At 43.4% G+C, this 26,413-nt stretch overlaps 4 protein-coding genes across 5 annotated transcripts in view; all 4 read right to left on the reverse strand.

Moving 5' to 3' along the window:
- Positions 1–1,088: 1,088 nt before the first annotated feature.
- LOC308364898 (putative G-protein coupled receptor 148) lies at positions 1,089–2,048 on the reverse strand (the record flags this gene model as incomplete). The annotated part of the gene is made up of 1 exon (XM_080838179.1): positions 1,089–2,048. The coding sequence occupies one exon, from the start codon at positions 2,046–2,048 to the stop codon at positions 1,089–1,091; it is 960 nt and encodes a 319-aa protein (XP_080694305.1).
- A 1,830-nt stretch (positions 2,049–3,878) lies between these two features.
- mterf4 (mitochondrial transcription termination factor 4) lies at positions 3,879–7,273 on the reverse strand. Of its 2 annotated transcripts, XM_080836418.1 has the most exons (4): positions 6,671–7,273; positions 6,400–6,584; positions 5,678–6,091; positions 3,879–5,231 (listed from the first exon to the last, which is right to left on the reverse strand). In XM_080836418.1, exons 1-3 carry the CDS (start codon positions 7,089–7,091, stop codon positions 5,693–5,695), a joined length of 1,005 nt encoding a protein of 334 aa, XP_080692544.1. In that variant the 5' UTR covers positions 7,092–7,273; the 3' UTR covers positions 3,879–5,231; positions 5,678–5,692. The 2 variants fall into 2 exon arrangements, with proteins under 2 accessions (XP_080692544.1, XP_080692543.1); XM_080836417.1 differs by having other exon boundaries at positions 3,879–6,091.
- A 940-nt stretch (positions 7,274–8,213) lies between these two features.
- Positions 8,214–18,812, reverse strand: pask (PAS domain containing serine/threonine kinase; the record flags this gene model as incomplete). The annotated part of the gene is made up of 19 exons (XM_080836608.1): positions 8,214–8,398; positions 9,008–9,151; positions 9,441–9,574; positions 9,758–9,957; positions 10,301–10,435; positions 10,554–10,679; positions 10,988–11,155; positions 11,513–11,685; positions 11,951–12,897; positions 13,229–13,400; positions 13,536–13,634; positions 14,504–14,618; positions 14,947–15,128; positions 16,324–16,573; positions 16,955–17,089; positions 17,679–17,816; positions 17,951–18,118; positions 18,295–18,515; positions 18,617–18,812. The coding sequence occupies 19 exons, from the start codon at positions 18,810–18,812 to the stop codon at positions 8,214–8,216; spliced, it is 3,888 nt and encodes a 1,295-aa protein (XP_080692734.1).
- A 2,502-nt stretch (positions 18,813–21,314) lies between these two features.
- Positions 21,315–26,413, reverse strand: part of kcnab1b (potassium voltage-gated channel subfamily A regulatory beta subunit 1b) — a gene marked incomplete at both ends in the record, with an annotated part of 29,387 nt that continues 24,288 nt past the window's right edge. The window contains 6 exons of the mRNA XM_080836225.1: positions 21,315–21,413; positions 21,592–21,680; positions 22,037–22,157; positions 22,293–22,387; positions 22,983–23,103; positions 23,682–23,767. Coding sequence (XP_080692351.1) covers positions 21,315–21,413; positions 21,592–21,680; positions 22,037–22,157; positions 22,293–22,387; positions 22,983–23,103; positions 23,682–23,767 — 611 coding nt within the window. The remainder of the gene's footprint in view (positions 21,414–21,591; positions 21,681–22,036; positions 22,158–22,292; positions 22,388–22,982; positions 23,104–23,681; positions 23,768–26,413) is intronic.

Raw genomic sequence — 26,413 nt, forward strand, 5'->3', positions numbered from 1 at the left:
TGCTTTAGTTGGCTGAGTAGACTCACAGTACAGTGTAGGTTCTTTGGTGACGGCAGGATAGCGGAGGATTGATTGAACAGAGATTAAGTTGTCAGTGGTCTCCCGGGAGACACACATTTAAGTAAACATTTGTTAAGAGTGTAAATGGACAAAGGTGCTCTTTTCGCCATTAGCCATCAGGAACAGGCCTCTGGTCAGACAGGTGATCGTGGTGCATAATGTCAGTAACGATTCTGAAGCTTACACTAATAGAGGTACCAGACTTAAGTTTATTTAGTTGCTTTATTATATACTATTTACAAAATGTTAAATTATATTTTAAAAGAGTAATGACATTTGACCGTGACAAGGTTCAACATCAGCATTTGAGAGCAGTTTTACAGGCAGTATAAAAAAGGTTTAAAAAAAGATTAGATTACATATTTATTACAAATTTAGAATGCAACCGCTTTTTTATATGTTTATTATTGATTGTGAAAGCACTGCTACAGATCACTAGTGATCTGTGACACCCAAATATCCTCAGTAGGCTACCAGCTGTCACTATATTACCAGCAACAGTGGAATAACCATGACTTTAGTTCAGTTAAATTGTATTGATTTATTTAGCAACACAAAAGACAATATACATTGTTTAAAAAGGGTTTACAGAGCCCAAGGCTTGAAGCCATTGAACAAGCACAAGGTGACGATGGCAAGAAAAAACAGTTTAGTGAGGGGGGGACTTTACACCCCTCTATTTCATGCTCCTGAAGCCATTTTTCTAAAGCCAAGTTTGTTTCCTTTTTACAGAGCCAAGGCCAGTTTTTTTAAAACTAACACTGAAAAGACAGCTAGGACAACTGAATTCGACAAAATGTTTAAAGGAGTAGAATCACACACTGTACCTTTAAGACAAGAGGTATAATTTACCATAGTGGAGCAGCGTGACATGCACAAGACAACACAGCCTGTTTGCTGAGCTATGGGCCCAAATATCATGATTCATTTGAGCATGGTCTCAAGGAGAGTTTAAATGACACTATGTTATTTTGTCTAAACCCTACCCTCGTTCCTAAAGCAGTTCAGTCTGGGTGGTGTGTCTCTGGTTATGACACCGTGTTGACCTGGTTGAGCTGTCGCCTCTTGAACAGCAACTGCTTGAGAGTTTTGTAGATCTCTCGGTAGCGCAGGCCATACAGGAACGGTGCGAGGGCACGAGGCAGCAGCATGAAGACGCTCATGTTGGTTATGTTCACCCAAATGTTTGGCTGGCCTGCCATATGCTTGTGTTCAAACAGCGCCAGCTCCACAGTGAACACCAGGCCCGGCATAAAATACAGGAGCAGCAGCACACCGTGGCTCAGCACCGTGACGCGGGCACGCGAGTACCGCTGCTGCCAGATGCCTGAGCGCCGCGTCACCACGTAGAGCCGCACGTAGCAGTAGATGATGATGAGGAAACAGAGCAAGGCGCCGATGGTGAAAAACATGTGAAGGCCCACCATCATCTCCTTCCCCAGGGCCCCCACGGTGATAAGGACCAGGCAGAGAGCGAGCCGCTGGGGGGCGTCTTCCTCCAGGGCCTCCAGGATGATGATGAGGGAGAGTGGGTACATGGAAGCCAGCAGCCAGAGCCCCGCAGAGAGCTTGCGGGCACGGGACGGCGGCAGGATGCTGTCGTAGTGCAGTGGCCAGCGCACGGCCATGTACGTGTCCACGACCATGAAGGTGACGCCCAGCACGGCGCAGCAGTAGGCCGTAATGGTGACAGCCATCGCCACCTCGCAGGCCACGCGCTGGACGGGCACACGCAGCACAGTGTATGTCACCATGGCGAGGTTGACGCTGGCGAAGGTCATGTCAGCCACGAGTGTGTTGGCCAGCAGGAGGTAGCGTGTCTCCTGGCGCAGCACAGGCGAGCAAAAGATGCATGCCACCAGGAGGAGGTCCAGCACCAGCGTGTCCAGCGTGAGCAGGACCGTGGGGACAAGGAAGAGCTCTATGTGCCAGCTGTGCATCCTGTCTAGCCAGCTCTCTGACACATTGGCAATGATGGTGAAGGCCATTTAGACTGAGTGATGCCTTTCTTGTAGGGTGGAATTCATATACAAGCTTGTCTTTTCTAGGCCCTGAGAGGTGCAAGATCCCTGGAAGTCCTTCTTCAAACCCTTTAACAAAAATTAAATCATGAAATAATAAGAAGACTAAAATGTCTGACTTTTAAGCTGAGATATAATAATTGAAATACGTTTATAGTTAAATGTTTAAGATTCATTCAATCCAATTAAGTCAAATAAAAGGAAAATCAAATCCTGAATATCAAATGAAGCAACAAACTCTTCCGTGACGGAGAGTGAAAATATGAGTCAGTCATTTGTGTGCAAATCAGCCACATGGTCAAGGGCTTAAACTAATTGAAACAAACATGGCAGGCGTTTGTTTCATCGCTGCTGATAGTGATTAGTGTACCATGGGTGATAAGCATCTGATTAGCATGTTCTGACAGAACAATCAATGGCACTGGACCCAACATCACTTGCCTCTCCAAAAAGCTTATTAAATTAAGTTTATTTTATTTAACATTAAGCACTACATAGAAGTGTAACAGTAAGTATTGCAATTGCTATGTAACATATCTTAACATGTCTTTATTCTTTTTTCTTTTGAACATTTTGCCTATACAAACTAGAGGACAAACTTACTGTTTTACATGATGACACTAGTCACACTAGTTTACACAGCCAAACTGTTTTAACTCCCAGAAGCCTTATTATAAACTCCCACAATTTATGGAAGAGCCAGGCTTCAAACAGAGATTCACCACTTATCCATGGTTTGTAACTTCAAAGTCCTTGGAATACTTAAAGTCCTTGGAATACTGCTTCAGTTACACCGTTTATTTGTGGCTGGTTGTTTGAGTGTACTTTGCTTCCATACTCTGCAGTCAAAGAGCTTCAAAATATGCACCTTGAAAAATGTATGAGAATAGTTGATATAGTGTTTGGCCTCAAATTGTGTTTCAGATTTTTGTCATCTCATCAACCTGCTATGGATAATTAAGGGCAATACTGGATGCAAAACATTTAGCTACATTTAGTTTGTTGATAGCTGTTGTGAAATCACTAAAGTTGTCTATCTATCGATGTCTTTGTGAATATTAAAGTGAACTATTCATTGAGCAATTATTAACTGTTATTGATCATTCTTTTCTTATTGGCTTTAGCAATACTTTTTCATTTTATTTCACATACACATAACATCCCTAAAACATTTTATAATTCTTGTCATATCTCCGTCTGTTCCAACACCTGACCATAGTTGGCAGCGATGGATCATATGGCATAGTTCATATAATAGATAACAGTATCTGCTTTACATTAACAGAAAAAAAACACTGCTTTGTATAAAATGGGTTGTCCTACAGAAAGGCAAATGTCAGCACTGATGTTATAGATATTCATCACCTGTTTGTCTAGACCAGTATGTTTCGAGGACAGCAAACCCCCCAAAATCCTCACAATTAACAACATCAACAACGAGCAGCAGAACATATTGGCAAGTGATCGATTCAGGCTAAAAAGCAACACACATCCCCACCTCATAGAAACGGCGCAAACAGAAACCTTGCTGAAGTTCCTTACCTGGGTCTCAGAGTTCTGGCTACAGGTCCGTCAGGCGGCAACCATTAGTCTAATGGCTCTGTAAATCAATACTCTCCAGACTCCCATCGCCACTACTCTTTATCAGTCGATGCGCACACTGTTGACTTATAAGAGATAATGTTGCACGACACACCTCATAAGCCATACACATATACCATGGTAACACCACATCTTGGAAAATAGCTCCCAACCCCCAAGCCCACTTCCATCCTACCCCTTGCATTGAAGGAGGCACATGCTCTAAGAGTCCTTATTAACTGCTTGCCATCAAACTGATAACACATTTCCGTGAGTTATACGACAAGTTATAAAGGGCTTGCCATATACTGTGTTGTGGTTCTACGCACACAGAATGGTACAATACATGTGGTGGTCCTGTTCTAGCTAAGATTGGCCATATTGAAGCAAAAGAACACAATCATATACTTTGTGGGTTAAAGGGCAAACACAGCTAATACTGCAGGTAAAATAAGTATTGAACACGTCACCATTTTTCTCAGTAAATATATTTTCAAAGGTGTTATTAACATGACATTTTCACCACAAGTAATCCACACATATAAAGAAACCAAAACATATAAATTCATAAATTAAGCTATGTGTAATCATGTGATATGATATGACACAGAGAAAACGTTTTGAACACGCTTATTGATATTTATGTAATACTTTGTACAAAAGCCTTTGTTGGAAATGACAGCTTTAAGACGCCTCCTGAATGGAGAAACTTGTCGTATGCATTGCTCAGGTGTGCGAAACTTGTATGCATGGCTCAGGTCATTTTTTCACAAAAACAGTCTTCAAATCTTGAAAGTTCCGTGGGCCTCTTCTATGAACTCTGATCTTCATATCCTTCCATAGACTTTCAATGGGATTCAAGTCAAGTGATTGGCTGGGCCATTCTAGCTGTTTAATTGTCTTTCTCTGAAACCAATGGTGTTTGGGACAATTCAGTTCCTTCCATAGATTTTCAATGGGATTCAATCAAGTGATTGGCGGGGCCATTGTAGCTGTTTAATTTTGTTTCTCTGAAACTAATGGTGTTTGGGATAATTGTTTTGCTGAAATGCCCACCCTCGTTTCATCTTTATCATCCTGGTAGATGGCAGATTATTAGATTAAGGGTGTCTCTGTATATTTTTCCATTCATCCTTCCTTCAATTATGTGAAGTTTGCAAGTACCGTATGCTGAAAAGCAGCCCCACACCATGATGTTCCCATCTCCAAACTTCACTGTCTGTATGGTGTTGTGCAGTGCCATTTGTCCTCCAAATATGGTGTGTATTATGGCATCCAAAAAGTTCAATTTTGCTCTCATCTGACCAGACAATACTCTCTCAGTATTTCACAGGTTTAGCCTTGAGAGCACTCTTTGCTTTTACCAATCATGAGATGTTTCTTGAGTGACACCTTGGTAATGAGACACCTTTTAACACTGGGCTCACATGTACGCGTTGGAATGCGTTGATCCGCCTAGGTTGACGGATCGCCATTCACTTTGAATGGGGTGACGTCATCCTTTGCCACACTGAATTGTGGCTCGGTTGGTTTCCGTTGGGATGAGTTTCATTCGTATTCGTATATTTACTGAAATAAAAAAATGGTGACGTGTTTAATACTTATTTTACCCAGGCTTCTGCTTATCTGTTAAGCGTAATGAAGCCAGTTAGGTTATTTATTGATGCGTTTTTTATTACTGATGTGAATGTAAAAATGAAAAAAATAAATCTGCAGTCAAAAGCTTGTTTTCAAATAATATAGATCCACAATAGACACAATCTGAACACGGTTACACCTTTCAGTGCTCCACATTATTGCTTAAGGTCAAATATTTAACACAGCCAATGAAAAATATGAAAGACTAAGGGTATTCAATAATTTGTTGTGTGAAAGTTACATTCAAGTTCCTCAGTGCAACTTGACAATTCCCTTAAAGGATTTTAGTAATAAAGCAGAGCACTCTCTTTGTCATAAGCAACTAAATAGTTCTGACAGTACCAGGATTGTCCTTTGATACTGAAAACTCAACATACATCTCCTCCAAGGCCTCATCTTTTTCTCTTGTTCCTCTCATATCCCATGTGTCCCATGTTCCCCCTCTTGAAGTCAGTTAGATCTTCCTCTCCCTCATCCTCGGCCTCCTCAATATCCCCATACTCCAGCATTTTGCCTTTCTCCTCGTCTTCTCGTGCAATCAGCTTGCGGAACATATCCAGCTCCTCTTTGGTCGCCTTAGCGAACTGGGACAGGAAGACATCCTCTGGGGTAAAGAGGAAGTCCTTGAGCATGGGGTTGACAATGAGCGTCTGGCCCTTCTTGTCCGGCGTCTGGTAGAAGCCCCGGCGCTCCAGGAAGCAGTGTCTGCAGCGCAGCTCCTCCATGCTCACCTTGAACAGCTTGGCCTTCACCATTTCAGCCTGCTTTACTCCCATACGGAAGTAGGCATACTGAAAGCATGGGACAGCAGAGGAGACAAAAATAGTTAACCTACTTCTGGATTCAGGAATATTCTCCCTGATGTTCTGGGCATTGAAATAACTCCATTTGTGAGGACTGCATGTTGAGATTCTTTGACAAGTCTTTATGAGGACTGTACATATTTAGACTGACAACTAATACATTTGTAAGGTCCATATATTGAGATAACTCATCTATTTGTATTTGATATAGAAATGATGATGCACTTCAACCACTGTTTGATAAAGTGTGGGTATAAAACATGTCTTAATATAGATGACCATGAAAAAAATACTACCTGAAATTTAAGTTCCATGTGTTTGAGGTCCTCTTCCATCACCTCAGGAGAATCCCGCAAGATGTCTCGCATTTGTTGGGCGGTGAAAAGACATTTCGTTCGGATATACTGGACCGCTGCATTCACTTTCTTGGCAGGTAGCGTGAGTATTTGTGGGCGATAGCTTATTACCCTCTGAATACTACCTGGAGAGGACATACGTGGTAATTAAGAGGCACGTTCCACATCAACATCAGCTTGCCCTTGAAGAATACCTGTGAATCTCACTCACCTTCAACTAGCCCTAGTTTGCACAAATTCTGCATTCGTTGTTGCACGACTGCTCCCTTTTCTGTGTACAAAGCCGGACATTTCTCGAAGACTTTGACTATGCTGGAGGAATTCAGACCAAGTGCTAACAGGGCCGTGATTGTAGAGGTGTCATGCGCGGTGGACCGTTTCCCGAGGCTTCTGGTGACACCCTCATACACCTGCTCGGCCTGTACCTCCGTGAAACCCAGATCAAGCAGAATTCGTAAAGTCAGCTCACTTCCATGTTGCTGTGCAGACGCTCTCGAGGTTTGAGACTCATGAGCGTGAGAGCACAACATTCGACAGGAAAATGCAAACTGCCTCGCATTCTGCTCGGCAAGAGCTGCAGACTTTAGAGCAAGAGAGGGCGACAATCTTAAACTCCAACGAACAACCTGCATCGCAAAAAGGTCGTGTTGCGGACAAAGCTGAGGGTTGTTAAAACCGGCTGCTTCTTGCCCTCTAAACCCTTGAAAATGTCGCTGTAATCGTTAAGGTTTTAACTATCAACTAACACAACAAATGTACCTAACGTACCTTAATTTAGAAACTAACAACTCTTTACCTGCTGTCCACAAATGCTACTCATGTTCGTCCTTTGACAAAATATTTCCGGAGGACACACAGAACAGCCGAACTATAGTTCCACTCTAGCCTAGTATGACCATACACACATTACAGCGAAGATGAGCTGGGAGCCTTGCTACAACCACCCGGACAAATAACAAAATAAATCAAAATGAAAATCAACTTTCGATTTGTAAAAAAAAAAATATCGATTTTTATTGACATACACTGTGCTCGAGTTTCACCATTTTCAGAAGATAAAAAAATTGATCTTAGAAAGGCTACAGAAGCACATCAATTCGGTAATATTTTTGAATGCAATTTTAACATGGTAAACCGATATAGTAATAAGATGGACGGGTTTTAAAACTTTATTTATATAATAAATATAAATTTTAAAATAATTACAATGTTTGAATACAAGTAAAATACAACAATTTAAAATGCAAGTCAACTCGCAACCATAAAATTAGTTAACACATTTTCTTCAGAAACATAATTCAGAGTTGTTCTGTGAAAGAGGCTAGACCACAGAATACAGAAAAGCATTAGCAAGTACTACCACTAGTTATTAAGTCATTTCTTTCAGTGCTTTGTGTAATAATACATCTAATGAACCAGCTTTTTTGCTGACAAAGTCCCAAATAAGTCAACCAGAAATGTACTTCATGTTGTTGATGTACTTTGTCCTTCACCCAACGACATACAATCACCTTTATCTTCAATATATAGCAGCGATAACCCTCCACCACGACCAAATTGGTGACTACCAGTAAGTCCATATGCACCTGAGTGTTGAATCCTGTGTCTCTTTGGTTAGAGTATTACATCACAGATTTTACATAGATGGACGGATAGTAAGTTTCATGCACTTTGCCATCAAAGACAACTCAATATCAGAAATACAATTTTACATTAAATACATTTTGTGATTCATATTAGCTCTAGTGTCTGTTTTAGTCATCAGAAAGATACTTTTGAAGTTCTGCCTCCAAGGCAACCATGGACTTGTGTTCTTCCTCATCCTGCTCGTCTTCAAGCGGGGTGTCATCGTTGAGCAGACGAGCCCCCAAATTATGGTACAGGAGGTCATCTTCATGAGGCCTTGGACTAGCCTCCTGGTGACCCTGTGACTCGGAATCTGAAATGAAAGAAAAATGATGGGCTATTCAGATGTCACAAACGAGGAAATAAATACAATTTTAAAAAAACCCACAAGAAATATGTTTGTTAAAGGCATGGTTTCCCAAATTGTGGGGTGGGTCAGAAGAAACGGGCTCTTAGAGAATAAGGGCATTTCACTAACCTCTATAGTAATACATTGATAGCCTACTTTATTTATAGACTAAACTGTAGGTCCTGACCATATTTGTACATGTTAGAAGGGCTGTCTAACTTTCTTAATACAATGGACTTACACGACGGCTCTGATTAAATAAAATATGTTTTTTTTCCTCATTGTTAATTGTGGGCCAGCTAAGAAAAGTTGGGTCAAAGGCAAATGCCAAATACTACTGATATCTATGACACCAACTGTAACTGTAAAAACTAGATACAAATGCTTTGAAAAACATTATGGACTTCAAACATATCGTTACGTTCGTAAAGATATTGTAGTTGAATGCTACAGACCTATTTTAGGGGTCAAAGCATGAAGAAATCCAAACAACCTAAAAGAATAACAGGTAAGGGTTTTCTTCCTGCAATTTCCCCTGTTGAAACACACGTGTCAGTGCTGCAACTCACTCACCGTGGCTGGAGGGCAGCACCTCGGCCCAGCTGTACTCAGCCAGGTTGATGGGTTGGCGTAGCCACGGCTCCAGCAGCAGCTCCTCCAAGGTGATCCTCAAGCTGGGCTGGGGCTGCAGCAGCCCCTGGAGAATGCCACTCAGCCCTGAGGAACAGCAGTCTGAATCACTGACTTACGGTCTGAATCACTGACAGATTGTTGATTTATGAAGGATTTCATCAATAAGGAATAACTAGAATGAATTAATGGTTAAATGACAATGAGCAGCAGCCCCTGACAAACAACAAAGCAAAGAGACTCATTACACTCTGGTGTAAAATTATTTTAGGAATCATTTAAATAAAGGTACAAAGATACATAGCCTTCTTATCTTTTTCCGGATGGATAACAAATATATCTATTTAGAAACTGACATTTCCCCCTTGTCTCTTACCGGAAGACAGGGGGAAGGGGGGCTTGAGTTTGGCCTCCAGGGTCTCTTCCACACTGCAGAATGGGTTCTCACTGAAGAGCAGCGTGTAGAGCAGCACCCCTAAAGACCACATTTCCAGCTCAGGGCCTTCATACCTGCAATGCACACAACACAAAACATCCATCAAACACTTCTATGCACACACGCACACGCGCACGCGCACACACACACACACACACACACACACACACTCTCTAAAAAAGCTTGGGTGCAGAAATGGTCGACAGATGCAAGCTTTATTAACTCAAGTTTGACCATGTGGTTAAAGTAGTGCTTACGGGTTCCCTCGTAGAACCTCTGGGGAACAGTACTCGAGAGTGCCACAGAAAGCGTAGAACAGCTTTCCAGGTTCCATCACTGTAGCTGAGCCAAAGTCAATCAACTTGATGTAGAAGCTTTGGTTGATGATGATGTTTTCATCTTTGATGTCCCTGTGGAGGATGCCTTTCTGACCCAAGTAGTTCACTGCGGCGACCAACTGCAGAGACCAAGCACAGCAGTGTAATCACCAAACACAGATTTAAGTTGAAACCAAAACACAACCTTCAGACCTCAGACCAGGGTACACTTTCCTACTGCAAACAGGAAATGTTGAATAGAAATAGTCTGCCTAGAACAGACATCTACATTTGCGCATATGTTCAATCAATCAATATATGCCCACTACATTATTTTCAGGCATAGGGGTGTACATGCACTGATTATAGATTTGAATGGAATTTATAACAATAAGGTTTAACCAGGTACCCCTTGCAGAGTAGTAGGCTGTGAAACAAAAAGTGCTAGCTGCTCTGGGAATTGTTTTTCTAAGCTCTGCGTACTTGTCTGAAGATGTAGCTGGCCAGAGGCTCATCCAGACATGGCTGCTGCTCGATGAACTCAAACAGGTCCATGCCGTCGCCGTGCTTCTCCATCACCATCTGGAAGAACAGCTCGTTCTCAAACACCTCAAGCACCTGGGAGCACAGCACAGGAGATCCTTTATTAGTTCGGAGCCATGAAGTATCAAAACAAAAACAAACAATAATTATTCATAAAAGGTTTGGCGTTTTTCATCACGTATCTCTGACTCACCTTGATGATGTTGGGGTGATCCAGACGGGCCAGAATGGCGATTTCCTGACTGACTTTGCCCATGTCTGAGTCATCCACCCAGCACTCACTCACTATCCGGGCCTTTTTAATGAACTTCACCACAACCTGAAGGAAGAGGAAGGAGCGCGAATACACTCAATGTCGAGTACATATGAATGCTGTTTATTAACAACCAAATCCTAGTGAGGCGCAACATCCAAAGTAGATGAAGGCATTAATAAAGCCACCTTCACTTCACAAGTCCACTGTAAACTAATGAATTTACCAATGAAATTCATGGCAAGAGTCCTGATTCGTAGTCATATTTGTCAAGCTTTTCACAGTCCTTTACAAAAACTCTGGCATATTCCACTCCATTCCATATGAATAACATGCTTAGCTGCTCTAATCTGGACCGAATCATCCTTCCTTACCTCCTTGCCATCATCCCTCCCGCAGGCCTTCCACACAAAGCCGAAGGCTCCCTTGCCCACGGCGCGCAGAGGCCGATACTCATCCTCAAACTGGCCCTTACAGGCCTGCGACTGTTCCAGGTCAGTGGTGGAGCGGAGAGCTTCCCCTTTGCTCGCCTCTCGAATCGCCTACCACACACACACACACACACACACACACACACACACACACACACACACACACACACACACACACACACACACACACACACACACACACACACACACACACACACACACACACACACACACACACAATGCCCAAAATGACAGCCGTTTTACATTTCAACCTGGCACAAAGTGCTTAATAGCACACCTTTTAACAGGGTACTGTTAATGTTTAACTCTCTGCCTAACACACAAGTATCGTTGTACAAACAAAAACATGTGCATGCATGATGAAACTTAACAGGAGCCCATTAAACTGAATGTGATAAGTGCAAGACATTCAGGAAGTGAAGCCACTGGGTGTTAATGCTGCCTGACCTCTCCAAGACTGTAGCTGGAGGCGTCCAGTGGGGAGGTCTGGCTGTTGCTTGTGTACTGCGGGCTCTGTGGTGCCCCCTGCTGATCACTAAGGGGGAGTCGTCCTGTAAGCCAGATGCAGAAGAGAGGGCGGCCGTCTGGGAGAGCACCCCGCCTGATCTCACACTGAACCTCTGCAACAGATAAATGGGGTTTGGATTTGGGTTCAGTGTGTGCGTCCGTTTTATAGGGATTACCTAACAGATGTTAGGCATGGCCAAGCTTTAGAAACTTGATTTCATCTCAATCTCATAAACTCAGACACCAACATACTTTATACGTCATCATCAGAGGGAATTATGTGTTGCACAATACATCAATGAACAATATAACTTCTCAACTATCAAACCTAAAGCTGAGCAGATCAGATTTATGTCTACATATCAAGTAGGTACACACCAAGTCTGGTTCCATCTCTGTGGTAGCAGTTCCCCTCAAAACTTCCTTCCAGAATCTCACTGGTGGAGTTAGTCTGTGCTCCGTTCTGGTAGGCTGGTAGTGGCAGCTGCTTCTTCGGTGTTGATGTTGCTAGGGTGTTGCCTGGCAACTGCCCACCTGGATCGCCAATGCTCTGGAGTTCTGTAACTCGGCCATTGTGATGCATAGAGAAGGAGTCCCACTGTTTGGAGGGGCTTCTCCTTCCCTCCACCCCCTCTGCTCTGGGGTTCAGGGCCTCCTCAGTTTCTTCTGCCACCACCTCCGACTCTGGGTCGGACTCCACCACGTAGGGTGAGGGGGTGCGTAGGAGCTCTGCCGTGTCGCAGGACGCCTGGGAGAGGTTGAGGTGGTCCAGGTCTAAGTTGGCCCCGGGCAGCTCCAGGCTGCTGCTCAGGTCTAGTTCCTCGATTGCCCTGGTCAGCACATCCCCGTTGGAGTCGATGTCCAGCAGGCAGCTGCCCGAGTCGACTGCAGGGACAGAGGAGGGGGCAGAAATGGGAGCGGAAGCGGGAGGGTGTGTGGTATCCAGGCGGTCAGGGCCTGACCCACCCCACTGCTCGCAGAAGCCTGAGGATGAGGTGCTACCCAGAGAAATGACCTCAAAGCTGGAGTTCTGTAGGGTGTCCGAACCCTCCGCTCCCTGCAGTCGTGATGCGCCACAGGGCTTGGTCAGGGCCCGTTTGGCCTCCCCGGCTGGGCATGAGGAGTCAGAACCGGTCTCCTCCTGGTCTCTGGAGGGTCTGCGGTGGTTGGAGTCGTGCTGGGGGGAGCGAGCCCCCCACACCTCCTGGGACTCAACCAGGGTGAAAGTCTGCAGGAGAGCCTGGGTGCTGTCCGTGTGCTCGCTCAGGCTGCACTGGGCCGCCATCTCCACAACCTGCTTAAACAGTTCCACTGTGTCATCTCGCCTGGGGGGCACACAGCACAGAACACTCATCCACTGCAGTTAATGCAAACATTATGGATACGATATTACCTTGCATCACTGAAACGTAATACCTTTGTAATCTCAAGAGCCTGACATGACATCATTAACCGATCAACCAAAGCTACTGATGGGTAAAGGGGACAAACTGTATGTGTGTGTGTGTGCGTGTGCGTGTGCGCGTATGGACGGACCGACGGATGTATGTATGGATGGATGGACGGATAAGGGAATTTATTCTCATCTATATTGCAGATGGGATTCGTTTATTGGTCAAAGTGTTCAGTTATGTGATCAATGGTCTATGAACATACCGGTCAAGCTGAGTGGAGGTGACAGCAGGTGAGGCCAGTGTAGACAGCACGCTGCTGGGCATCTCTAGGCTGGTCGTGTTCCCAGTAAAGATCCTCCCCTTCCCACCAGAGACCCTCCTCTGCAGAGCCTGCTGCACTATCGTCATGTCCCCAGCCAGCACCGTGTTGGGGTCTACAGAAAGCACAATGGCATGGATTAAGAATGGCTCACCCTATTTGGCTGGAATGTTTATGTTGACATGGAGACACCTGATGCACTCAGGGTCGAGTAGAGGAAGGTTCAACTCTGAGTCGTTATGGCACTCACCATTGGTCCCCTGGCTGCTTTTCACTGAGAGAGAGTTACTGGAGTGGGTTACTGCACTCCCAGGTGCAGGGTTAGAACTACTAGAGCACCTACAGGGGTCTAGAGGAATCAGGAAGTGAAAGACAGAGGTGTAAGGGTGGAGTATACCACTATTTGATTGGAAAAACTAGTGTGCTGCATCAACCTACTGTTTAATATGTGGTAAATTGCTATATAATATCTTGTGCTACTGGTTGGGGACTTCCAAGAGTGGCCAAACCTTTCACTGCTACATGCGAGTACTCATACCCATCAACCTAGCCTAAGTATTATAACACAATAACCATAATAGCAATACTTAACTTATCGCATCTTCAGAAGGGAATATTTAACTCAATAAATTAAACAATGCACTTACACTCAGATTACACCCTAGGTACAGCCTGCCTGTCTCATAGCGTTCACAACAATACATTGTGGAAGTTGCCCTCCGACATTAGCCAGCCATCTCCAATTCCATTTGCCAGTCCTGTTTGTATGGGCCTGTAGTACAATTCTCTGCCGCTCTCACACAAAAGAAATTCTACTGTCCCAGTCAGTAACCAGCAAAGAGTTTAACCTCACTTTGTTTATTCTCAAACAAACATGCCAATGGTTTTAAAACTTGCCGTGTCCATGTGTAGCAAACTCAGGCTAGTTTTACAACCAAAATAATATGTTTTAATTAGCCAACAACCATACACAACTTGCAGCTTCCATCTTCACTTCCACTGACTGACGTTCTACATAGTTTGGAAGGATCATAAGTGGCTCTCATGATGAATTTATTGCAGTAAGCATGAGAGTGGAGGGTGCCATGTTGTAAGACAGCTAAAGCCATTCTTGAGAAAAAGAGAGAAGTGCAGACGCTACAGCATGCCACAATGATCTTCTGGCTACATCTCTGCAGTAAAGAGAACAGGGCGGGAGTGTGTCAGTAGATTATGTACCCGAGTCATTACTGGCAGGGTCAGAGGTGTCCCTGTGCTGGTGGAGCACAGGACTGGTACTGTGGTCGAAGCCCTGCATCCACTCAAAGAATGCCGGCATCAGGAAGGTGACGTTCTGCACGCACAAAGATAGTTAGTTAACATGGCTGTACCAATACATCACTAGTGCACATCATTTTATAGCACACTTCATCTTTAGCCACACCTTTAAACCTTGCCTTTGTGAAACAAACCCAGTGTGCAAAAAACTAAACCAGGACTCCTAGATCATAACCTCTCAAAACAAGAAAAACTCACTAGGTCACATTTATATCCTTTTATATTTATAATGCTGTGAGTGCAAAAGACAGTTCTGTTTTCAAACAATATTACAATTTTAGGCAATACATGGCTCTACATATACCACTACAATGCCAAGATTTTATTTGAGGAACTGTACTTACTTTCCCCCTCAGCTCAGACTTCCTGTATCCGAACAGCATCAAGGCAAAGTAGTTGCTGATACTATGAATAGATCCGTCGAGATAGAGGGTAAGGAGCCCACTGAGAGGAGCAAACAGCCACACTGTCCCAGAATAAACCAGCCCTGAGCTTGGAGATGGGAGGCTGTGACCATTTCTGTCTCCTACAGGAAGGCAAGACACAGAAAAGCATTTTTATGTTCGTAATTAACATCTAATTAACACCCACCTGCATAGTGCAATTGACATTTTCTGTGAATGAATTTAAGCAACAGTATGCAGTCATTTTCCACCTTAAGGCAACTTGTTTTGGCCTCTTCAATTTAATTTTAAGGGTATATGGTAATTTAAACAACAGATAAACACACGTTGTTCCCACTAGTGACCCAGGCTACGCACTGTGTAGTTCTGTGGTTCAGGGCAGAGTCAGACCACCCTGACAACTGTTTTGCCAAAAGAAACCATTTACCCTACCATTAAGCTTTTTTAAGTGCCAACTGTGTTGTTTTTGGTATTTGCAAAGAGCTTTTGCATGTCAAAACTCCACACTGTTAGCCTGACGATGTCATACTCATAATTCTAGTCAGAATATGAGTCTGAGACCGAACCATTGGGCTGTGATTATGGGGCGTGTTTCAACGAACCAGGAAAGAAAATTCCTCTTTGCTGAATTGGATACCTAGAACCAATCAGAGCAACGTAGTATTATTACCATCTGATAGATTAAACTTTTACCTGATCCCGTAGGAAGGACGGCAAAAACATCTTTTCAATCGACAAATGCCTTGATCGCGTTTCTCTGTTCCTCTTTCAAAATGAATGCGCTGTCAATATCTGTTGAGATTTGCCTGCTCACGTTACTTAATTAGCACTCAAGGCTAGAAGCTACCATTTGTTTCAATGTTTTTTTTGTCTACGCGTTAGCATAACCGATCAATAATGGTCTAGAGTGCTTCAGTTAAGACCTACAATCTTTGGCAACACTCGTTTCGCGTATACACAACTAACCGAGTCAATGTAGACATAAAAAAAGTTGTGTAGATAGCTTAAATCATATAAAATATGTCCCACTAAGCTCCCGAGACGGCGCCATCTTTGTCCGATGTATAGGCTATTCTATCTATATCTGTCCATCAACGTATAAAGCCCGCCCTTACAATTGTATTGGTCAGATCACTTTTCGGTGGGCTTGAATCCCTCCCAACTAGCTCGACTCCAGACTGAATCTCCCAGACCAAAAATTTTGTGGGCGGAGTTCAGGCTGGTATCCAGGCTACCACACTGTTGCTTTAAGTAGAATACCTGAAGGCAATGACAGCCTATACATTCTAGAAATGCTCTGAAGAAGCATTTCCCTACCTGTATTGGGCACGAGGGAGGAGTTGGGCTGTGGATGTTCAGGGGAAGACTCTGACGAGCAAAGGGCAGCTGGGCTGTAGGAAGCACGGTTGGAATCATGGCTCTCTGTGGCTACTCGGCTTCCTGGGAATCCATTGGAGACTGAGACTTCCAGCGGTTTACCACAAGCCACTGTGCCTTTCAGTTTCACACAGAGAGGCAAAGATGTACCTCCCCGACCTCTGGCTCTTAGTCTCTGCACACGGTACATCTGCAAAAGGGGACAATTCTCATTATTTCATACTGTCTGCACCTGTAAGAAATGAATCAGATAATTGATTCTTCAGTTCTAAGAATGTCTTTCTTTCAGGCTACTACAGAGATAAGCATAATTATCAGGCAAAGAGGGCATAAAACTGCCATAAGACAAAGAGGGCATAAGACTCAGGCAACTGTTTTTGGCTTGGTCTGAGACATTTGTTTCCCATTTACTAAACCAGGCCAGTGCCAAACACCAGAGGTTTTTTTTTCACCACAAACATTGAGCAGACAGCTAGAGGACTGTGAGGACTGAGGAGCATATGACAAAATGTGGACTAATCATGGACTGCACCTTTAAGAGACTTATTAGGTGGCAGTGATGAGATCTGACCTTGGGCATGGGTCGGCAGTGGAGAGGGACGTGCAGAGATGGCATCAGCTCCATGATTGACAGCCCTGTCAACTCATCAGCATGCCCGTAACCATGGAGGTGTGCAAAGGCAAGGTCACAGCTGATGATGCTTCCCTGGATCGAAAAAGCAGCTCTCACGATTAGTGCACTGGATCAGAGCCATCGGTTCTAGAGTCCACTGTTTTGTCTTGTTTACGGATATGCCAAATCTCTCTCTAGACCCAAGATCCATACCCCATTGTTGAATGAATCATACTGTACAAAATCATAAATACACACATATTGTTGTAATGCATGCATGTGTGAATGAAAATAAGAGAGCACTGCATACATTTGCAACCCACACACATTTGGACAAGTGCCACTCAGAAGGATGTCAAATATAGGTTCTGGCAGAGGTTGTGCATACACTTGCCCACGCAAGACACAAATGTGAAAATACATTTTTTTTTTGTCACATTTTATTTGAATGGTTCTCTATAGACTTTCTACAGATGCTCAGAATATAAATAAACTATCTATTGAAACTCTGTTCAATATAATTTATGGTTAAGGTTAGGATTAGGCCTTGGGTTTGGTTAAGGTTCAGTGAACAATTAGACAGACTGAGCTTGAATTTCACCAAACCATCTGTAAAGTCTCTGTAGGCGGACTATTCACATAAAATGAGACCCTTTTTTATTACAAATTTGGAATAGCCTACATTTTCAAAGAAGGTGACATGAGCTGTTATTCTTTCCACAGGCTCCATCAGAACTAAACAGTGGGTCGGGTCATGAGACAGCCTGGAGGTCCAAACAGACACCGGAAGCTCTGCTTCAGACCTGCTCACTGCATCCACCTACAGTTCACATGCATACACAGTTATAACAATAAACAAAGGTTACTATGCAAGCAAGACACCCAACACCGACAGGTCCCCTCAACATAAAGAAGGTGTTTGCACCGTTTCACTGTATACGTTGCACATCTTACCACTTTTCCTGAAATTGAGACGACATTTCCATCGGTATTCAGAACCTCAGAAGTCAGTGCATCCTCTTGGTACTGTCTGGTCCTTAGGATGCGACACAGCCTCTGGGCAATCAGCTCATTCATACTGAACTCCAGCAGCTTACAAGCCTGCTCATTAACTTCTAGGATCTATGGTAGGGATAACACCAGAGTGGCAACATTTCTGTCAAACTAATTTTGTAGGTGTAAATATATTCTTGTTAGAATATTAGCGTTTTAGGGAGAGTGTTGGCCTACTGCAACTACTTTTTTTCATTTGGCTCAAACATATGAAAGTGGAATCAGTGAGCTGCTTATAGGCCTACCTCCGTAGTTTTACGGTCCACAGTAAAGACAGCTGTGTTTGGGTTATGCACCAGAAAGTGTTCAGCTGGCCCAAAGCCCTCAGGGGCCAACTGTCTGAGCAGTGAATTATCCAATTGGCTGGAGCTCTTCTCTGGAGATCCGGGTAGAGAATCAGAGCGATGCAGACTAGATATCTGTAGGTTTCTCATGGCCACAGAGCTTTGACCATTCTTGGAGTCACCTGAGAATAAAAAGGGGATCAGGTATTGAGGTGACTTCATAAACACAGCGTCTACACACATAAGTGGCCAACATGCAAGTGGAAATCTACAGGGCGCTCACCCTTGGAACTCTCTAGCCATGGCTGCAGTGAGAGGTTGTTTTTGACGGAAGGCCGTCGCGCGCACGGATAGGATCTGTTCAGGTCAAAGGAATCCTCTGCCGAAGCTCTGTCGGCATCATTGCTCGAGGCCACACAAAAACTGTCACACCTGCCGGTCTGCCATGGGTCTTTTACCGAAGGGCACGGAAACGACATTGTGTGCTGGGGAGGTAGAAGAGGGCAGAGATGTCGATGTCTTGTGTTTACATTTCCAGCTGAGCCAAATTCAAAGGTGGTATGGCAACAGGTTACGCCTCTCCAAACAGGTTGCGATAATTAAAGTTGATCACGATAGCTAGCGGGTTAAGTATCATAATTTGTTTCCAGTTCACACAATATCGATGTGTCATTGTGTGCATAATATTAAACAAAATTTAAAAAACGCAACTTTGCAAGCTAACATGGCTACGTCATATGTCTGGTTAACAGTTGCCTAATCTTCTAACCTAGATAGAAGTTAGAGCCTTGGGGGATCAGGACAGCAACTCACCTTTCTTGAAGTGGTAGTACCAGGCTGAATGGCGGTTGTGCAGGTAAATCACTAGCTTGTTCAGCTAGAGGGCTAATACATGTAGTTAACATAAGCCAGCTGGCTTGCTGGGCCAAGATAGCAATTGTAGAGGTAATGTTAGTGCTAAATTAGCTTGCTAGCTAACGTTATCAGCTTGAACGTTAAATGATCAATGACAACGACCCCTGAATGACCAGTTATTGTAATTTATAAATGTTTGGTTAATAGGCGAGAACTCAGTTCATCCCAACATCAATGTATATAAAACACAGCTTCCAATCCTTCAGTAAATCTCATATAACCTACCCACGGTCTGCAGTGTTTGGCGCGCGGGCACTCTTGAGTGTAATAAGATTCGATGGGGCAGCCAATCGAAAAGCAGACTTTTGAAAACAAGAACAAATGGCCATCCAATCATAAACCTTTAAAGGTGGAGTCAACGCAATGTTTGGGCAAGCGAGGCTCAGTTTCTATAGAGACAGATGGTTACTATTTACATCATGTCGTCTGATTACAAAGTATTTCCAAGAACAAGATTTGCCTTCCTAAGTAATTTCCTTGGGATTTGAGCGTTGTTTTTTTTAATCTCTATTGCCCGCCATTGATTATTCTTCTTTAACAAGCACTCAGAGCATAAATCCTATTGCATAAATATCAGGAAACTTTTCACAATTCTTTACTTAATTCTGTCATGCATCATACATTCCAATGCATTTAAAATAGACCAATACCAACAGGAGTCGAGGAAAATTAGTTTTTATTGTTAAAAACAAATGATACAGATCACTACATACTGTCAACATCGTAATACCATTTAACAGTATTGTAAACAATATAGCAATTGATGCAGTGGAGGCAAAGCCTCCAAGCAAAACACATGCAGAGGTACTTGATCCTTTGACCTTCAGGATCAAACGATTTTGTGCTTTGCGATTAGGTTTAGAAGTGCAGAAAAGCTAACATGGCATCATAGTCATTCTTAGCTAATTCTAGGCAAACTGAACCAGTTTCATAAAGACAGCGCAGAGCATACAGTCTCAGGAAAAGACTTGACACTTAACAGTAATGGAGTCAAGGGAATTTGGTAGTGATGGCATTGAATAAGACTAGTTCTCTAAGGAGGGGATTGTCTTGTTTTTGCCATTTATTTGTTAACAACTTTTTCTCCAGATTCACAGCTGCTATGGAGTGCTTTATTTATTTAAGAGAAATGGAAAGAGTCCATAGTTCCAGAGAGAGGGTTCACTTTGGCTATTGCGGATGACAGACAGTAAACGGCACATCTGAGTAAAATACGGTTATCAGAGTTGCCAACTTGCACAGGTTTTGACGAAAGATTTACATTTTCAAGCAATTTCTCCACTCGTCATGCCTCGAGAATTCACTCTGTCAAACACCAAACAGCCCTGAAAGTTGGAAACCCTGAATGTGATGTTGCAACATGTGTACTTGTTACTAGCTTGATGATCAGAGCAATAACTGTAAAAACAATGGACAGCATACGCTCAGTCAAAAGCGAAGCCACTTGAGGGAATTTTAAAATGGCGGCGAATTACCCAAATATGGTTCTTTCTGGGCGGACCTGGATGATTTCTTTGTTTACTACACATGCTCTGGCTCCAAAAGAGCACACACACACTAAGGCTCCTATTTTGCCAAAATGGCCGACCAATTTTGGCTTCATTCCTTCAGAATGTACGTGCATGACACTATGCTGTCCATGTTTTTTTTACAGTCATTGGTTCAGATTCTGAGAGGATAGGATGTTTGGTCTACCAGTAGCATGCATAGCATTTTAGAGGAGCTCTGTTAACACAGCTGAGCACCACAACTGACAGCAGCTGCATGGCTCTGTAACAGTTCCGGCCCTGACGTGGCTTGCATTCTGCCAGTCTTGAGCCAGATTGGGGCCGGATCTGTTCTCGGAGACAACTGCAGTTCTTTACGCGGAGAGCAGCAGGACACATACACACACATACACACACGAACATACACACACACACGTATGCGCGCACACACACACACACACACACACACACACACACACACACACACACACACACACACACACACACACACACACACAGGAGCAGAGTCACGATAGCCAGCCTGGCCTAGCAGCTTCCCTGCACCCCTTCCGAGGGTGTCTACCCCGAGTGGTGGTGGTAGTCCTTCTTGCTGTGGGGTCTGTTTCCGAGAATGTGGTCGACATCAGAGGCTATGTTTGTTGTGATCTTTGTCAGGACCTGCACAGATGAACAACACATCATCAAGTCAATTTAAGGGAAAACATGTACAAGCCTTCTAAGTGTCATTTTTACAGAAGCACATCTGAGGTCATCCTCTATGTTTTTTTTCACTTTAATGTCCAAGCCACAGCAAATTCATGCTCTACTGTTTGGGTCTGCAGCAAAAGTCACTTGCCCCAATTGCCCCCAGGTTTTCTGTTAGCTGTGCAGGGTTGGATGTTCCCAGAAGAACTGAGCTCACTCCTTCATTGCGTAGGCACCAGGCTGCTCAAAAAAAGAGGAAGGTGAAAAAAAAAAACACTTAGGATATTTATATTTCACTGGGCAATTACAGCACATTCTGGAATAGCATACTGATGGAGATGGCAACTGTTCTCTTGCTAGCCCTTTAATGTGATCCAGCATTTCAATATGCTTGAGAGACCTGTTATTCTGTTTTTTCAACCCACAACGTTGTCTCCCCACTCAAGCTATGGGAGGATCTAATGCATCATCTTTAGAGCCGAAGACAGAAAGGTACAGCATAGGCAGCGTGTAGGAAGTGACAGGTTTGAGATAGCATGCTGGGTGGTGCACTGTATCATTACAATATGTCAGCATATGCTTCCAGCAGTCCTCACCAACAGCTAGCTGAGGCAGGGTGCAGCCTAGCTTCTCGGCGATATGCCCCAGCTCCTTCAGCTTGGCCTGCTGTTTCCTCCCATCCTCGCTCAGGATTTTATCATTCAGCCACTGGTACGACTGAAGAGGGGGAACAGAGATCATATAAATGTGCGGTGAGACTTTTGTGGTTTTGGCGTTTAAATTTAAAAGGCTCCTTTTAGTGGAAAAGACTTTTACTCTATCTTGTAAATGTTACCCTCTGGGCATAATTACCTTCATGGATGCTCTGGAGGATTCCGGAACCCCATTCTCATACTTCCCTGTGATAATTCCACAGGCCAGAGGAGACCAGGAAACCACACCCACACCTAAAAGAGTCAGTAAGAAACTTCCACATCATGTATAAGCATCATGTATCACATCAACATCATGTATTCAAACAACAGGCTGAATGTGTTAGTGTAATGATATCAGCATAATTCATTCATAATCACGTTCAGTGATGTCACTACCTGTGACTAATTGGGTAAAAGAACACCTGTCATGGCTTTTGGGGCTCATAATTAGTTTGGCATGCTTTGCATGAGCTGAGGCCTGTCTTCCCTCCATTAGTTTGCCACATGTAAATCCTTGCAGGTGTGGCATTTGGGATACTGCGTTTTCATTTCATTTGGGATAACCACCACAAATAAAAAGAGAAAAAAAAATCCACTGAGCTGACAGGAGCACACACTTATCTACACACGGTTAGGACCTACTTTCCCATTATGTACAACACGCAGGGCTAGTGTGTACGATAAGCAGTGTGGGTTCTGCTGAAGTTGTGATTCATGTTATAGACGAGGAGGGTAAGCTATATAAACACCCAGACAAGGTGCAATAGCCCTTTCTTCTCACGTTAGTCTTTGAAGATCCTCTGTGGGACAGCTGAAAGCAGGGCAGACTATTAGGAATGGATCTTACCGATCTTGTGGTAGAGCTCGGGTAGTTGCGTCTCCACCTTGTCCCTTTGGAAGAAGTGATACTCTGCCTGCTCGCACACCGGTGGGATTTGGTTGAACTGCCTAGCTACTGAGTATGCCTCCTGGGAGTCAAAACAGCACATAGACGAGAGAGTAGAAGGGAAGAGAAAAGGGCGAAGTAGACAAGGTGTTAGAGTTAAGACAGTATTTTGTCTAGCTATCGATTTGCTTAATTTAAATTTGACCTAGGCTACATTTCTATGAACATTAGCACTTTACAATTCAATGGAACTTTCCACATAAAAGTTTCCATAAAATATCCACATAAGCTTTGTATGTGGTAATTTCACTTCATTTCTTCTGAATTAATTGCTTCCTTTCTTAGGAGTTCTGATAATTGGTTTTAGATAGGGAAATATAGAATATAAGTGATAAATATGTTACATTCTCGAGGTCTCCGTGAGGCCATGTGTTAGGAGTCTGCCTCTGTCAGTGCTAGTTTTAATTACCCAGGAAAAACACAATTAACCAAACCTGCCAGACTGGTGCAGCCTTATTCTAACCTCTTCAAATAAAATAGCAGACTATTACACTATTCAAACAGCATATGTGTTTTTGCTGCAAATATGCAAGAATAAGAATATGTATACAAGTTGCGGCTGTACAAGACAGACATTCACTTGATCTTTCAACCTCTCACCATAATCTCCATGGCACTCCATCTTGAGGTGCCCCAGTACATGGACATTCCCTGGTTTATCACATGGGTCATGGCTCTCACAATCTCTGTAGATAAACAGTGAAGTTCTGTCAGATCAGGGCTTACCTTCAGCATACATAATATCACAAACTTTAAAGCAGCAATACGGAGTTCTGTTCCAAAACTAGTAAGCAAAACTACCTAAAAGGCATGCAAAAACCTTGCAAACACCACCAACAGCTCAGCTGACACTGATAGAAGCTAAACAACACTCTAACTGGTGTCTTTTGGCAGTTTAGCTGGCAATGTCATGCGTGTGAAAGCTTTTCTTCATTTTTGCAGGGTGTACCAGCCCCTTACACAGAACTACAAAGGGTATATCCTGGTTGGCTAGTGGGGAAGACACAGGTGTTTATCTGTTCTTTACATGACCATATGCTATCAAAATGAATTCGAGGATGGTACCTAAACTAGTTGCCTACAAAACCATATCTCAACAAGTGTCAAATTGTTGCATAGTGTTACTTTAAACGAGACGGATACTGCGGATGTGGATACTCTGTGTGTATTGTAGTGATCATTTATTTGCATTTTCTATGATCTGAGGCACATTAAGGGCACCAGGGGGCGATGTTGCTCACACTTCTCAGAAGCTCATACTTCAAAGAAGTACAGTACAGTTGTCTCCCCCTGGTATTGGCACGACCCATTTGATTAACCAAAGTTATTTGAAAGACCTCCAAGCATTTCAAGTTTCGGGCTTTGAGTGCTTCAGTAATTATGTTCCACTAATTTCACCAAATATTTAATTAGTCAAATGAAAAGACTGAATGGGGCCTTGATTTGGGTCTAAGAAACGCAGCTGGGAAAGTCAAACACTGGGAGCCTTGTTCCCTTTATTTGACAAGCTCATGCTCTGTAAATGAACAAATATGCAAAAATATGGCCAACAGATGTAATCAAAGAGGGCTCTGAGGACAGGCTCTCTAAATAATCTCAGTCAGATCTCATCTGAGAACATCTTGTTGAGACGGTGCGCTTCACAGCGTGTGTGAGACAGAGCCTTAAAGGGGAGCTCCAGGGGCTTCATACGGAGGAAGCACATTGTATTACGACAATACGCCAGAAGAAAGAAGGGAAAATGAGAGGGAGTGTAAAGTAGCAGTCCTTTGTTAAGGAGAGATGATAACCCTACATCAGGGCCCGTGATGGAGGAGAGAAACAGGGCCAGTGCTCCCTTCCCCTCCTTCATTAGAAACTCATTTAGTGCAGTCAGGGCCAAACAACTGCAGAGAGAGAACAAGTGTGGGTGAGGAAGGTGGGAGGTAGAAACCAGGCAATATCAGGCAGGCACAATAATACATCTGCACTGTGAGAGGAAGAGAAAGGCAGCGAGGGTAAAAGAAACCTATGAAGGAGAGAGAGAGCATGCATTCTTTATTGTTTTCTGTTTATGATTAAATGCATTAGCTACTCAGAGAATACTTACACCCCTCCTGATGCACAATCTCACAATATTGCTGCCTATGTTTGGAGTAATATGTTGATACTCTACGTATGAGAAATGATGTTCAGATATAAAAATGAAAGGATAAGTGGAAAGCTTAGCACAGCAGAGTCACCTATCAAACATCATGAGCAGGGTGCGATTTGTCCAAAAACCAGAGGGGGGGATGTTTTTTTTTTTTTTTTTTATCATGAAAAAAAAAAAACAAGCAATACATAGGCCTAATTCTCTTTATGCATCATACATGTCTATGATATGATAATCGCTGCTAGACGCTCAATTCTTGTGCTCCCTCTCATTCACGTTGAAATACTGAAACCGAAATTGAAACTGAAACGCAACTGTTTTGGACAGAACTCGCTAATTCAGTGAAAAAATAGGCTATTTTCATATTCATTGTACAGTAAGGAAAGCCAGCGAGTTCTGAGAATGTCGACAGTTCGGGTAAGGTGAACGTTAGTGTCAGCGATGTAAGCAAGTGTAAGAAAACGCTGTCACAACCTGTCTGTTTTTCTTTGTTTTTTTAATAATTGAGGGTTATCCCCCCCATGTATGAAATTCATCCAGCTGAGGTGGGGATGTAAAAACCAGAGGGGGGGTAAATCCCCCCCGTCCCCCCCGGCAAATCGCACCCTGATCATGAGTGATGTCTCTATGTAACATCCTGTGAATCTGTGCGTGTGTATGTATATACGCCTGCCCTGCATCTGTGTGCGTGTGTGTGTAAGTGTGTATGTAAGAGGATTGAGATGGACCTGAAGGACCAACCGTGACCATGGTGATGTGGAGGATGTGTGGGCGTTGTTCAGCTTTTTGAGAGAATGACAATAATAAAGAATTACTTTTTCAATGTGTAATCACTCTACAGGCCTCAGGGGAAAATGAGTCTCTCTGTATGTCTATCTCTCTTTCCTTCTCTCTCTCTCTTTCTCTCTTACACACACACACAGCTAGTTTGAACTCAGAACCACCCACAAGATGTTTAGTTCACTGCAGAGAAGCCAAATGAAAAATTCCAAGCTGACAACACTACAGAAAGAACACAAGGCGTCTTGCGCCTAAACTCATCTCTCCACATCACGCCGAGGACACAGAACGACACACTTGAAGAGCAACAAAAAAAATCAATGCAGCTATTGACCAGTTTGGGGAGTAACCTTGCCTGGGACCGCACACTTGGATCTATGCTGTATATCACGCCTCCATCTTATTAGCTTTTCTCAGC

Source organism: Sprattus sprattus (genome assembly GCF_963457725.1).
Source record: "Sprattus sprattus genome assembly, chromosome: 4".
NCBI lineage: Eukaryota > Metazoa > Chordata > Actinopteri > Clupeiformes > Clupeidae > Sprattus > Sprattus sprattus.